Genomic DNA, 15,039 nt, shown 5'->3' on the forward strand with positions numbered 1-15,039 from the left:
ACGTTTTTGAAAGAGAATCTTGCTGAACAAGTTAGGTCTTATAAACATGTTTATAGATTATAAAAATGTTTATTTAATGTAAGGTCTAGTTTTCTGCCTGGCTCATTGCCTGATTCTGTTCTTGTGGTTAGCTAAGTGTTGTAGCCGAAGAAGAGGAAGGCTGAGCTTTGTCCCTGGAAAAACAATTCTTTTGGCTCTTTAGTACTCCGATACCAATGGCCCCCATTCATGTCGTTCTCTGACTGGCCCGATTGTTTTCTGGTACATTCCTTAAACAAACACCGGGGATTCGCTTGGGGCCTCTGGGGGGAGGGACCACAGCAGCTCAAACAAAACAGAAAATTCCTCTTGCTTCTTAACAACCAGATCTCGAGGTGTGAGAAGGGGATGCTATCAAATGTCAGGGAGGGGGACCAGACCGGCTTTTCAACTGTTGCTAAAGTGGTTTCAGATTTCCTTGTTCCATGGTGCTGGGTGGGGCGTGTGGGCTCATGGACTCTTGACAGCAGGCAGGGCTGGTTTTCCCACCTTGCCGAAGCCTTGCATGGCCGTGCAGGAATGTGAGAGTGCTGGTACCCACTGTTTAATCCTGCTGGACTGGCATATCCACTAACATGGTGCACACAGTCATTATCGCCCTGAGAATAACACAGGCTAATTTAACCTCTCGCTGCAGTTATCTGATGACCTCAACTGTGAGGGGGATGACCTTCTTTAACAAGCCATTCTAGTCACTGACTAAAGTATTAGATATCTACAATTATGGGATGTATTGTTGACATTACCCGGACAAGTTATCAAAAATCAAACCCTTGTGCCATGCAAAAAGGTATGTTGTGTATACATGTTGAGGACACGGTTTTGCAATATAAAAACAGAGAACTGTTTAGTGGCGAGAGTGTCAAAATTCGCTCTGGCTGCCCTGCCTTCGACGCTCAAGGACGCTCGTGGACGCTCTGACGTAGTTGAAATAGGCGGCAACGTTTGTTCAGAATGCTTTGTTTTGTGAACTATATTTAAAGGGGCCGCAATTTAAACATCCAGACATGTGGACAATTTACTTTTTGCCGACCTATCACAAGTAGCGTATATCCTCATGAACTCTTTAAAATGTGAAAATAAGAAATTGATCGATGGCAGAAAGTAATTAAAATTATAGTTGTTTGTTATCAAAATAAAATACATTTGTAATAATAACTGTGGTCTTGGTCATATATTACAGGGAAAACCGTAACGGCAATAATTAGTTTCTCCATTTTATCTTCGGAACGAATGTTTGGTGGGAACCAAAGTTTACCCGGTTGTGTTCTCTAGACTTCGCTAGAACGGAGCACTTCTATATTCCAATAGGTTGCCGCTGAACCGCGTCACAGCTCATTACCATAATGTTGACTGCACTTGATCTTCCATCTGACGCCCACACCGCCGAAGACTCGCCGCGCCGCTTCTCGCCGCCGAGAGACGCTGGCTGTCATTGAAAATGAATGACTTCCGGTCGATTTGACGCTCTCGCCGCCTCTGGTGTGAACGTACGGTAAGGTATACTTAATTTTAACAGGTGCCATTCCATCTTGAGCACAGTCGAGCTATCGTATGCTATTTTAACGCGAGCCCATTCGGACGTGTTTTACACATGGGGCGGCTGTGGCTCAAGTGGTAGAGCAGGTTGTCCACTAATCGTAGGATTGGTGGTTTGATTCCCGGCCCACACGACTCCACATGCCGAAGTGTCCTTGGGCAAGACACTGAACCCCAAGTTGCTCCCAATGGCAGGCTAGCACCTTACATAGCAGCTCTGCTGCCATTGGTGTATGTGAATGGGTGATTGGGACACAGTGTAAAGCGATTTGGTAACCTCTAAGGTTAAAATAAAAAGCGCTATATAAGTGCAGAACCTTTACATGCGCACTACGAATTTGTAATACTCTTTTAGCATAGTCAAAATGCGAAGATGAGCATCACACATTTAGTCATCAGAACAGTACGTGCAGACTGTTTGCAAGTGGACTGTCCGTGCCGACTGTGCTGATTACGATTTTTGCGGCATGCGGAAAACCACAGTGTACTTTGCCCTTTAAGATGACTGCTTAAAGGGTTGCACTTGGCTTTTGAAGTGAATTGACTTTTGAAGATAAGAAATAGAAACCTAAAGGTGCATTTTGATATTTCTGCACCACTAGCACCTAACTGAATTGCAATAATGATCATTTCAAGCACTTCCCTCGTCTTGCTCGTTTTGGACAAACTGGTAGTCGCGCCCCAAACTCACATCAATGGTTGAGCCATTGTTGTGCAATTCCACACAACTGCATAGAAATGACCCACCTTCACCTCTTTGTTTTGGGACAATGTTATCAAAAATGGTTTACTTGGTTCTGAACATTTGCTAAATCTACTCTTGAAACCGAAACCTATTGCTTGCTTGAAGCGCATGCGTTTGCAACAGTAGTGTTGATTCAGCAGTCTAGATTTCTGACCCTAAAAATAGAGGTGATCTCTAAACTCTGAGTCAGTGGAAGCTGCTTCTCGACCACACCACATGCACTGTGAAGTCAGTCCAGCTCCAAGATCACAGTGCATGCTCGTAACTCTCACTGACGTGAGTTGCTAAGTTTATTGCCCCATCGGAAGGCGATCCAGGAAATCTTTTCTGAGGGGTAAAGTGTTGCGCTGGGTGTGAACATTTTTATTATTGCAATCGTAAACTGTGTTTTCCAACATCTGGGTCTTCGCTTGACCAAAAACAGACTGGCCGTGGGTTTGCACACTTGCTAGTCATTGTTATTGGCTGAAGCAGGGAATTAGCCGCAGTTGTAGAATACAGCTCAATGGATTTGTTAGGCAGCCAGCAAGTATCCCATCTCAAGTAATCCAGACTGCAATTGTCTGCAGATGATGGTAACTCGTATTAAGAAAAAGGTACCTCAAAATTTGAGTTTCCTTACCGTGCGTTCAGACCAGAGGAGGCGAGAGCATCAAAATTCGCTCTGGCTGCCCTGCTAACAACTCTATCGAAGATTCGTAGACGCTCTGACGTAGTTGAAATTGGTGTTGTCATGGTACCAAAATTTCAGTAGTCGGTACCAATACCAGTGAAATTTCACGGTACTCGATACCATTTTCGGTACCAAAGCAAAACACAAAAACAGGTTACTAAGCAACACTTATAATAACAAAGTTAAAACATTAGCAGCAGAACTAAGAACAGAAATATGCCATTGAGCAACACTTTAATTTAAATATATTATTTTTTAATTATAACAAAACTGAACAATGTATGCTTAAAGTATTTTTGATCACTTATATAAGATTTTCTTCAACTTTTACAACTTTTAATTTAAGTTTTTACCAAGTACTAAAAATCAAAACTTAAATAAACACGCATACCATAGAATTAATAAAAAACAATTTCCAAACTAATGTGCAAAGAAGTGCTCTCTTATTAATAAAGCTGCATATTGCCAATTTTCTTCATGATAAGAAATGCATATGGACATATATTTAGATATATCATATTATGATTAAAGTCGCGAGCAATCGCGTTCTAATCTAGCTGCATTAAGCGTGTGCGCGCGTGAGGGAGGAGCGTCCCCGAGGCAGAGTCTCTCTCAGCCGGTGCAGTTTCAATCTCTCCCCCTTAGATCGGGACATCACCGACCACACAGAGAAATGCCAGTTTCTGAGTTCTTTTAGCATGACATTAACATGAGCTGCTTCTGTATTATTTGAACTTTAATAAAGCTATAACGCATTAAATATAACTGCATTTAAGATGTTATGCCGGGATGTTTCCTTTAAAGAGCTCCGCCTCCGCCTATTCCACAACGGTACATGCTCCTGAATGTACTTTTTTTTTTTTTAATGATTCCCTAATACTTTGGGAAATACATAAAATAAACTGTGAAAGTTTAAACTCACCTGCTTTATTTGCTTGAATATATCCGGGTGTCTGTCTTTCAGGTGCTTTATTAAGTTTGACGTGTTCCCTCCTTTCCTCAGAAAATTGCGAAAGCAGCGTTTACAAACAGGTTTTTGCTGATCTGTGATGTTTCCCTTTTCATCAGTCTCAAATTACCTGCTTTTCCACTTTTAATTTCGACAAGATTCAGTTGAGACTCCGCAGCAGCTTGTCGTCATATTTTGCTTGTGAGCGTTCGAAAGTTCCCGCCTCTGCGTGGGTACCGGGTAGACCCGGTACTCGGCACCCCAGGTCTACCCGGTACCTTCAGAAATTCTGGTATCGTAAATAATTTTTTGTTTGAGTACCGACTTGGTACCGGTATTTTTGACAACACTAGTTGAAATAGGTGGCAACGTTCATTTGGAACGCTTGGTTTTGTGATCTATAGGCTATTTAAAGGGCCCTCAAAACATTCAGATTGTGGTCCATCCTGCAAATGGTCAAATCCGTGTTTTGAGCAAATGAATGGCATTCCCGCTTAAAAACAAGTGTTCCAGAGGGAGAATGTTTCCTATAAATAGTGTTGCACTGGTTATCAGATTCATGTCACTATGGATCATCGAGAGGTTGTTGCATTTGCAACTGCATAATTACCTGTTAGACGTCGGAGAATGCTCTGGGTTCACGAGATTCTCCAAGGCCGTCGGCAGCTCGGGGAGTATTACCGGCGGGTGCAGGAGTTGCGGCTGGATGATGTCAGGTTTCAGAGATATTTCAGGCTTGACGGAGACCAATTTCAGACACCTTTGTCCATGCATCATTTTACTTATTTATATCCCTGTAAGCAAACAGGGACAGATCGTATATAACAGGAAAACCCGCCATGGCAATAATCAGTTTCTCCTCCATTTTGTCTTCAGAACGAATGTTTGGTGGGAACCAAAGTTTACACGGTTGTGTTCTCTAGACTTCACTAGAGCGGAGCGCTTCTATATTCCAATAGGTTGCCGCCAAACCGTGTCACAGCTCATTATCATAATGGCGCCCGCACTTTAACTTTCCTATAACGCCCAAGACAGCGCTTTTCGCTGCCGAGAGACGCTGGCTGCCATAGAATATGAAAGTCTTCTGGTCGATTTAAGTTGAGCGAGTTGGCGCTCCACTCAAATATTGGTCATGTGCGATTGCTCAACTCCAACGCACAAGTTCAAAAGTCATTGCGTATGAGCGAGAGCGATGTTGGAGCGTCACACCTGTTGCATTACGTAAAAAAGGCATACAACCTAATGTTTAATGGCGCAAATAACAACTGCACAAATAACGCTACTTAAATAGTAGTAAACCATACAGACGTCTGCGGTAGCCTAATAAAATTATTTTAAATTCAGATAAAATGTATTGGATTAAATCAATCTGTGTTTTGAACGCTCTCGCCGCGCTACGCTCCAACTAAGCTCCGCCCACATGCTCTGACCGAGAGTGTCTTAAAGCAAATAGCACATGAGAAACAGAATTGCTGTAGCAATTTATGCCACTTTGTTGTGCTTCTATGACACTTTTGGCTCACGTGTCCCACTTTTGGTGCATGCCCTTCAGGACTCGTACTCCAGTCATCTGCATTGCTATGGCAACGCTTTATCAGTTGAGCTACTGTGCAATTTGATCATGCTTAAATGAGCATGTCAATTTAGTTGGTTATGTTATGCACCCATAGACTGTAAAAAAAGATGGCCGACGCCCCTTCGCTCTTTTCCATTGGTGAGAACTGAAGCCGCCAGTGTCCCGATATGGCGCTGACATCTTGGGACTTGAGTCTGCGCAGTTGCGATTTCGGGACCAGACCTGCGCGGTAGTGAGCAGGATGTAAAGCCACGAAATCAAGGCCCCGCCCTCACTCTCGCCGAATCAATCGCAAGCACACGCCCCTGCACTTTTGACTTATGACGGTGTGAAATAATTAATTATAGAAATTTAGATATTACATTTAAAGCTCCAATCTCCTCAGTCCTCCGAAGATCCCCAAAAAAAGTCAGTTGGTGCTTCAGTGACTTCGCTCAGAGAACCTGTCAATCACAGCTGTCAATCATGATGTCACAGCAGCGTTTTAATCAAATAACTAAAAACAAACTTATTTTGAAAACAAACACTTGAAATGACATCAACGTGATAGAAATGACAGTAAATGACAGAAACTATCTTTGGAAAAAAGATATGTGAAGTGTAATTTAATTGTTTAGTTGGTCTCACGTCCCGTTGAATAACATGGGGAGGCGAGGCTTATGACCTATACTAGGACCAGTCACCGGGGGGCGATCGAGACGTTTTGGCTTCACTTTTGAGGGTTTGTGCGGCACATATCTTGGTATGTTTTTGGAGCTGGGAGATTAGCTCGCTTGTAATGAATTTAAGACTTTATCACTGATTGTTTGCTGTATGTATTGTTGCCCAAAGTGTCCAAAAGGTAATTCTTTTCTTAGGTCAGTTACTCAAGGGTCTTAAACGTTTCAGTGTGTGGATTGGTAATCCCTCAGCACTTTAAGCTGTTCTTGGCAGCTGTTTTTGTTTCCTAGAACCTTATCAAAACACGCCAGCTTTGGCGCAAATAGCCGATATATTATGATTAACATGACATGCTGAGTACTTATTTTAAACCTTGTCTGCAGAAGTGCCACGGTGACGGCATGCAGTTTTTCAGTACCAATCTGTCAACCCACACAAGCTGGCACGCCACACTCCATTTTAAGAGATGCTGACAGCAACACGGATTGATTTATTCTTTCTTTTCTCTCTCTCTCTCTCTCTCTCTCTCGTGATCTTTTGGTAGTATATACTCAAGTGGTTTTTTACACTCTGAACACTTAAAATTTCATTATTTGAAAGAATGCATTCCCAGAGACAATCAAACAGTGATGCGCCCATTTACACACACACACACACACAACACACTATACACACACACACACACACACACACTATACACACACACACACTCACTCACACACACGCTCACTCACACACACACACACACACTACACACACGCTCACACACACACTACACACACGCTCACTCACACACACACACACACACTACACACACGCTCACACACACACTACACACACGCTCACTCACACACACACTACACACACGCTCACTCACACACACACAACACACACGCTCACACACCACACAACACACTATACACACACACACGCTCACTCACACAACACACACACACACACACACAACACACACTACACACACGCTCACACACCACACAACACACTATACACACACACACGCTCACTCACACAACACAACACACACACACACACTACACACACTCTCACACACACACTACACATTACACACACGCTCACTCACACACACACACACACACTACACACACTCTCACACACACACTACACACACGCTCACACACCACACAACACACTATACACACACACACGCTCACTCACACAACACAACACACACACACACACACAACACACACTACACACACGCTCACACACCACACAACACACTATACACACACACACGCTCACTCACACAACACAACACACACACACACACTACACACACTCTCACACACACACTACACATTACACACACGCTCACTCACACACACAACACACACTACACACTACACACACGCTCACACACCACACAACACACTATACACACACACACGCTCACTCACACAACACAACACACACACACACACACTACACACACTCTCACACACACACTACACATTACACACACGCTCACTCACACACACACACACTACACACACTCTCACACACACACTGCACACTACACATTACACACACGCTCACACACACAACACACACTACACACTACACACACGCTCACACACCACACACACAACACACACTACACACTACACACACGCTCACACACCACACAACACACTATACACACACACACACACGCTCACTCACACAACACAACACACTACACACACGCTCACTCACACACACACACATACACACACACACACTACACACACTGCACACTACACACACGCTCACACACCACACAACACACTATACACACACACACACACGCTCACTCACACAACACAACACACTACACACACGCTCACTCACACACACACACACACACTGCACACTACACACACGCTCACTCACACACACAACACACACTACACACTACACACACGCTCACACACCACACAACACACTATACACACACACACACACACGCGCTCACTCACACAACACAACACACTACACACACGCTCACTCACACACACACACACACACATGCTCACACTACACACACTCACACACACACACACACACACACGCTCACTCACACAACACAACACACTACACACACACACACACACACACGCTCACTCACACAACACAACACACTACACACACGCTCACTCACACACACACACACACACACACACACACACACACACTACACACACTCACACACACACACACACACACGCTCACTCACACACACACACACACAACACACACTACACACACGCTTACTCACACACACACTACACACACTCTCACACACACTCTACACACACGCTCACTCACACACACTACACACACGCTTACTCACACACACACTACACACACTCTCACACACACACTACACACACGCTCACTCACACACACTACACACACGCTTACTCACACACACACTACACACACTCTCACACACACACTACACACACGCTCACTCACTCACACACACAACACACACTACACACACAACACACACTACACACACGCTTACACACACACTACACACACGCTCACTCACACTGCACACACGCTCACTCACACACCACTGAAAGTAATTATTGTTAATTATTATTATATATATATATATATATTTTTTTTTACTCACTTGTTCAATACAGAATTTGTTCTACTGTTATTTGTCATGCCAATAAAGCTCATTTGAATTGATTTGATGATCCATATCTGAGATGTTTTGATGGTTTTGGGTGGCTGTAGTTTTTAAATGATCCTTGCTGACATGTCAACAACAGGATTATGTTGGCGTTTATCGGTTTGCGATGGCAGAGAACACAGACTCGCGCTCTCTTTTGCAGTCTCTCGACACTGGAGTTTCTCCCTTTGAAAAATTCAGGATGGCCTGCTTGTTTTGGCTGTGTATAACTGCGACATCCTCAACAATAAATCCACAGAGTGGGGAGATGGGAACCATTGAATCATGATGGCATTTACTCTCACACTCTCTCTCTCTCTCTCACACACACTCTCTCTCTCTCTCTCACACACACTCTCTCTCTCTCACACACACTCTCTCTCTCTCTCTCACACACACACACTCTCTCTCTCTCTCTCTCTCTCTCTCTCTCTCTCTCTCTCTCTCTCTCTCACACACACACTCAAACACTCTCTCTCAATTCAGTTCAATTCAATGGGGCTTTATTGGCATGAATGTAAACAATACAATATTGCCAAAGCAGAACTATATCTTAATCTATAATTACATTTAGTTTAACAAATATAAAAAATAAATACAAAATAGTTTCAGAACTGCTGAAGACCACAGTGTTTAAATAACTCTCTCTCTCTCTCTCTCTCTCTCTCTCTCAATTCAATTCAAAATTGCTTTATTGGCATGACCGTACACAATACAATATTGCCAAAGCTTAGAGTACATAGTATAATTTCTCTCTCTCTCTCTCTCTCTCTCTCACACACACACTCACACTCTCACACTCACACACTCTCTCTCTCTCTCTCTCTCTCTCTCTCACACACACTCACACTCACACACTCTCTCTCTCTCTCAATTCAATTCAAAATTGCTTTATTGGCATGACCGTACACAACACAATATTGCCAAAGCTTAGAGTACATAGTATACTCTCTCTCTCTCTCTCTCTCTCTCTCTCTCTCTCTCTCTCATCATTCAATTCAATTCAATTCAATTCAAATGAGCTTTATTGGCATGACTGTATACAGTGTACAATGTTGCCAAAGCAGTAATAAACACATTACAAACATAAAAAACAACAACATGTATATACAATAAATGAATAATAATGATAATAATAAACAAATAAAAATAAGTACAAACGACAAAGTGAAAAACAGAGAGCAATAAGGAAGGAGAAGAAAAAAAAAAAAAGAAGTCAATTAAAATATGAGTTTGACTAGAGCTGTAATAGGATGAGGGGTCAGTCTCTCGCCCTCATGTGATGACAGGACGACACATACTGCGCTGCAGCTGAACACACTCGACTTTCTCTCCCATTAGATACGAGAGTTTGTCTACGTCATTTATGTCCTGGAATTCAGGTAGAATATGAGCTATTTTTGTAAAGTGAGTGTTTCTAATGGTCTCATATTTACTGCAGTGAGTGAGGAAGTGAAGTTCATCCTCCACAACTCCTTCAGTGCAGTGTGAACACGGTCTGTCCTCTCTGGGTCTCCGGTTCTGTCCGTGTCGACCCGTCTCTACAGACTCCTTCAGTGCAGTGTGAACACAGTCTGTCCTCTCTGGGTCTCCGGTTCTGTCCGTGTCGACCCGTCTCTACAGACTCCTTCAGTGCAGCGTGAACACGGTCTGTCCTCTCTGGGTCTCCGGTTCTGTCCGTGTCGACCCGTCTCTACAGACTCCTTCAGTGCAGTGTGTACACAGTCTGTCCTCTCTGGGTCTCCGGTTCTGTCCGTGTCGACCCGTCTCTACAGACTCCTTCAGTGCAGCGTGAACACGGTCTGTCCTCTCTGGGTCTCCGGTTCTGTCCGTGTCGACCCGTCTCTACAGACTCCTTCAGTGCGGTGTGAACACAGTCTGTCCTCTCTGGGTCTCCGGTTCTGTCCGTGTCGACCCGTCTCTACAGACTCCTTCAGTGCAGTGTGAACACAGTCTGTCCTCTCTGGGTCTCCGGTTCTGTCCGTGTCGACCCGTCTCTACAGACTCCTTCAGTGCAGTGTGAACACAGTCTGTCCAGGGTATATAGTTGGGAGGTCAGATGTTTTTGGGTGAGGGTTAGTTCGTTTTGTGAATAGAGTTTTCCAAAATGTTCGGTCCAGATGTTTGGGTCATAGATGGGAATGTGTTTAGGTTCTTTTGATTGATCTAATTTACTCCATAATTCCCAAAAAGAATTCTGATCTACTGCCTCCTCAATCTTATTAAGCTTTGCTTTCATGTGATCAGCTTTTTTCTGTATTAGAAGTGACTTGTATGTTTTGAGGGTTTGCTGATATTTGTCTCGTGTTTGTTGGTTTGCAGGGTCTCTGTGTTTTATATTTGATAATGATCTTAATTCTTTTCTTAATTTTTGGCACTCTTTATCAAACCAACCAACTTTAGCAATTTCTTTCTTACATCTATAATTTTTTCTTTTTCTCAGGGCTTTTCTGACCACTGTAGAAAATATTTCGTTTAATTGATGAGTTGCTAAATTGATAGTTTTCTTCTCTTCACTAAATGAAGTAGACAGAAATGAATCTATCATGTTCTGGACCTGAGTGCTGTGGAGCTGGGCTTCATACTGGGCAGGACTGTCTTTACCCCATATAAACGTGGAGGGAGGGGTGCAGTTTAACCTTGGGAACTGAAGGCCGGAGATTCCCGGATCTGTTCAGACTGAGGACTGTGTGGCTGTGGTCTGATAATGGCAGCTGTGGCATTACTGTGAAATAGTTGACTTTACTGTGGTCTACATCAGTGATGGCGTAATCTACTGCGCTGCTGCCGAGATGTGAGCAGTAGGTGAACCGACCCAGAGAATCTCCCTTTGTTCTGCCGTTAGCGATATACAGGCCCAGGCTTTTGCAGAGCTGCAGGACTTGTTTTCCGTGCCTGTTTATCGTGTTGTCATAATTCTGACGTGCCTTCGTAAAGTGTTTCCGTTGATATATATGTGAGTTGTTAATATATTTGTCTCCATCTGTGGTAATGTAATCTGCTTCCTTCCCGTTCTAGCGTTCAGATCCCCATTAACAGAACCGATCCTAGAGCTTGAAAGTAAACGATCTCTGACTGTAGGGTTGGGAAGATGTCTTCATTATAATAAGGAGACTCGTATGGGGGATGTATGTGGCACACAGGTACAAGTCCTCATCTAAACACAGAAGCTCTTTTTGAAGTTTTAACCAAATATGTGTTTTCCCTTTTTCACAGGCTGAATATAGTGCCACAAATGATCTTTAAACCAAACTATGATTCCTCCTGAATCTCTTCCGTTTTTAATGTTAGGCTGTTTGATTGAAGGGATTCAGTAGCTCTCTGTAGTTTGGAGGAGTGCAGATTTTGGAGTCTAAACGACACCATGTCTCAAGTAATATAATTATGTCTGAACTATATACAATATTTACAAAATCAGGGTTAGTCGTTTTCTCCCCAAAAGCAGAAGAGAACATCCCTGAATGTTATAGCATGTTATTTTAAACGATGACATTGACCGAATATTGGATTTACCAGAAAAATGTATGAAATTCATGACCCAATCATGTTTTAAAATATAGATTAATCAATTAGAACGGTAATATAGAGGATATATAGAAGTATGGTGAGTCGGTCAGTTTTACACATTGAATAAAAAATAAATTATAAAATAAAAGAAAAAAGAAAAAAGAAATTAAGAAATAATGATCATTCTTGACAGACACACTATGAGTATTTAAGCTAACATATTGTCACATATAATTTTCAGCATATGTTTGATCTGGATCAGGTCAGTGGTGTCAGATCTACCTGTTCCTGCCACTACAGTGGCGTAGCTGTCCGTCTGTCTGACAGACTCGCACTCAGGGTGTGTTTTCTGAGGGCGTTTCAGGGCTGACACCTTGATGGTTTTTGCGAACAGTCTCATGCCCTCTCGATGGATGTGGATACGGTCATATAGATGCTCATGGGTGATGCGCTGATGGTTGGCTATTTGAACGTTCGGCATTGAAGCACAGATGTTAGCTATCTCCGCGTTGATTGTGTTGATGATCCTTTGAGGGACGTCTCTGCGAGGTAGAAGGGTTGAGATGGTGACCTTGGCTCCGGGTAGATCCTGCTGGCTGTTTTCACCACGTTGGACAGGGCTTTAGTGACATCCACCCTTGCACTGAGGTCGTTTGTTCCGGTGTGAAGAATGATGTGTGACGGTGCACCCAACACTCCCTCCTGCAGCAGTCTCAAAGCAGAGTGTGAGGTGGGACACCAGAACTTCTTCACAGATCTACCCGGGAACAGACGTCTGTGGTCAAGATGGTGGCCGTTGGAGTCACAGAGGATGACGATGCTGTCTTTACTCGCCTGATCTCTGCCGGTGCTTGTGGATGGTGTTGCAGTGGGTGGACGGTATGGTGTGATGCTGCTGCTGACCTTCCTCTGAGGGGCTTGATGAGAATGTGGGGTTGCAGGAGTGAAGGACCTCAGTGGTGGTGTACTGACACACTGCTGATGTTGAGCTGTGGTTGGGATGCGTTCGGAGTGAAGGAGCTCTTCTTTGTGTGTGCTGACACTGCTGATGTTGGGATGCGTTCGGAGTGGAGGTGCTGTGTGTTTGGGTGCTGACACACTGCTGATGTTGTTTTGTGTGCAGCTGGTTTCTGGTCTCTTCCAGCAGTCTCTCCAGTGTGTGGCCGTGTTGTTCTCTTCTACCCAGCTCCTCTCTCACCCTCCTCAGCTCCTGTCGCAGCTCCTGATTGGCCTCCTCCAGATGTTTAACGGCCGAGCAGAGCTGTTGTAGTTGTTGGATGCTGTGATGGCTGGTCTTATTCAGGAGCTGGTGGATGTTGTTGGTAGTTTCCTCTTTAAACAAGTAGTAGTCCTGCTCCAGCTCTGCGATGTTGTCTCTCAAGGCCTTTATCTTGGGAGACGCAGGAGTGCTGATGTGTCTGTCTGTCAGAGGAGTTCTTGAGCCTGGGTCAGTGTTTGTGTCCGTTGTGTTGTAGAGTCCCTCCTCTGTGCTTCTCTTCACTTCAGGATCTTTCTTCATCTTCTGAACCTCCACTTTAAGGTTTTTGAAGTTCCTCTGGAATTCATTAAGGCTGGTTTCTGGTCCCTGGACCATGACGGTTCCGTTATGATAGAGGTTCACAATCAGCTTTGTGTCGTTGTCTCCTTCCAGAGTGAGTTGTCTGCCTTTGCTGATGCCTCCTTTTCTTCTACATGTCATGGCAGAGCTGAGGATGGTGTGCCAGGCTGATGGGTGTTCAGTGAAGAACAGCAGGTTACACCGGACTCTGTTGTCTTCTGGTCCACTGTAGTCAGACAGCAGTAACTCTGGGTTCTCTCTCAGGATCATCTCTTTCATCTTTTTCTTGTCTTTGGTAGATTTAACTTCTGCTGTATATATTATCTCCAGCTCCTCTTCATTTTTGAAAAATGCCTCTGCTTTAGGTAGGCCCATGTTGATCTCAACTGAATTAACTGCCACGGAATGTTAGCTTGGCTAGCAGTTAGCTTGATATGTTGAGTTTCTATGCAGTTTTTAGGTGATGACAAAAAAATTAAATAGTTTTCAGAGGTCTTACCTTCAAAATCTTCTGCCTCTTTTGTTCACAGTTAAGTTTCCAATCATCCAATTACAGGTTGAGTCATAAAAAACTTAAATTTTCTGGCAAAAATGTTGTTGATATCAGGAGCTCATATTTTTGCTGCCAACTGTCATCGGAACTCTCTATCACTCTCTCACACTCACTCTCTCTCTCTCTCTCTCTCTCACTCTCTCTCACTCACACACTCTCTCACTCTCTCTCACACTCACACACTCTCTCTCTCTCTCACTCTCTCTCTCACACTCACACTCTCTCTCACACTCACTCTCTCTCTCTCACACACTCAAACTCACTCTCTCTCTCTCACACTCACACTCTCTCTCACACTCAAACTCACTCTCACTCTCTCTCTCACTCTCTCACTCTCTCTCTCTCTCTCTCTCTCTCTCTCTCACACTCACACTCTCTCTCACACACTCACTCACTCTCTCTCTCACTCTCTCACACTCACACTCTCTCTCACTCACACTCACTCTCTCTCTCTCACACTCACACTCACTCTCTCTCTCTCTCTCTCTCTCACACTCACTCTCTCTCTCACACTCAAACTCACTCTCTCT

At 43.8% G+C, this 15,039-nt stretch overlaps 3 protein-coding genes across 5 annotated transcripts in view; all 3 read left to right on the forward strand.

Moving 5' to 3' along the window:
• The window catches only part of LOC127638166 (histidine-rich glycoprotein-like), a 137,451-nt gene extending 127,798 nt beyond the window's left edge, over positions 1-9,653 (forward strand). Inside the window, exons 1-2 of one of the 2 annotated variants that reach the window (XM_052119582.1) lie at positions 3,666-7,130; positions 7,315-8,914. In XM_052119582.1, the coding sequence (XP_051975542.1) occupies positions 6,783-7,130; positions 7,315-8,790 (1,824 nt within the window). In that variant the 5' untranslated portion in view covers positions 3,666-6,782 and the 3' untranslated portion in view covers positions 8,791-8,914. Of the gene's footprint in view, positions 1-3,665 lie in introns of those variants that run through there. The other variant, XM_052119581.1, reaches the window with a different exon arrangement.
• Positions 1-15,039, forward strand: part of LOC127638174 (neuronal acetylcholine receptor subunit alpha-7) — a 320,680-nt gene that overhangs the window by 135,459 nt on the left and 170,182 nt on the right. The window lies entirely within an intron of this gene.
• Positions 1-15,039, forward strand: part of znf609a (zinc finger protein 609a) — a 134,603-nt gene that overhangs the window by 40,971 nt on the left and 78,593 nt on the right. The gene's annotated exons all lie outside the window — the stretch shown is intronic.

Source organism: Xyrauchen texanus, chromosome 46, assembly GCF_025860055.1.
Source record: "Xyrauchen texanus isolate HMW12.3.18 chromosome 46, RBS_HiC_50CHRs, whole genome shotgun sequence".
Classification (NCBI taxonomy): Eukaryota; Metazoa; Chordata; class Actinopteri; order Cypriniformes; family Catostomidae; genus Xyrauchen; species Xyrauchen texanus.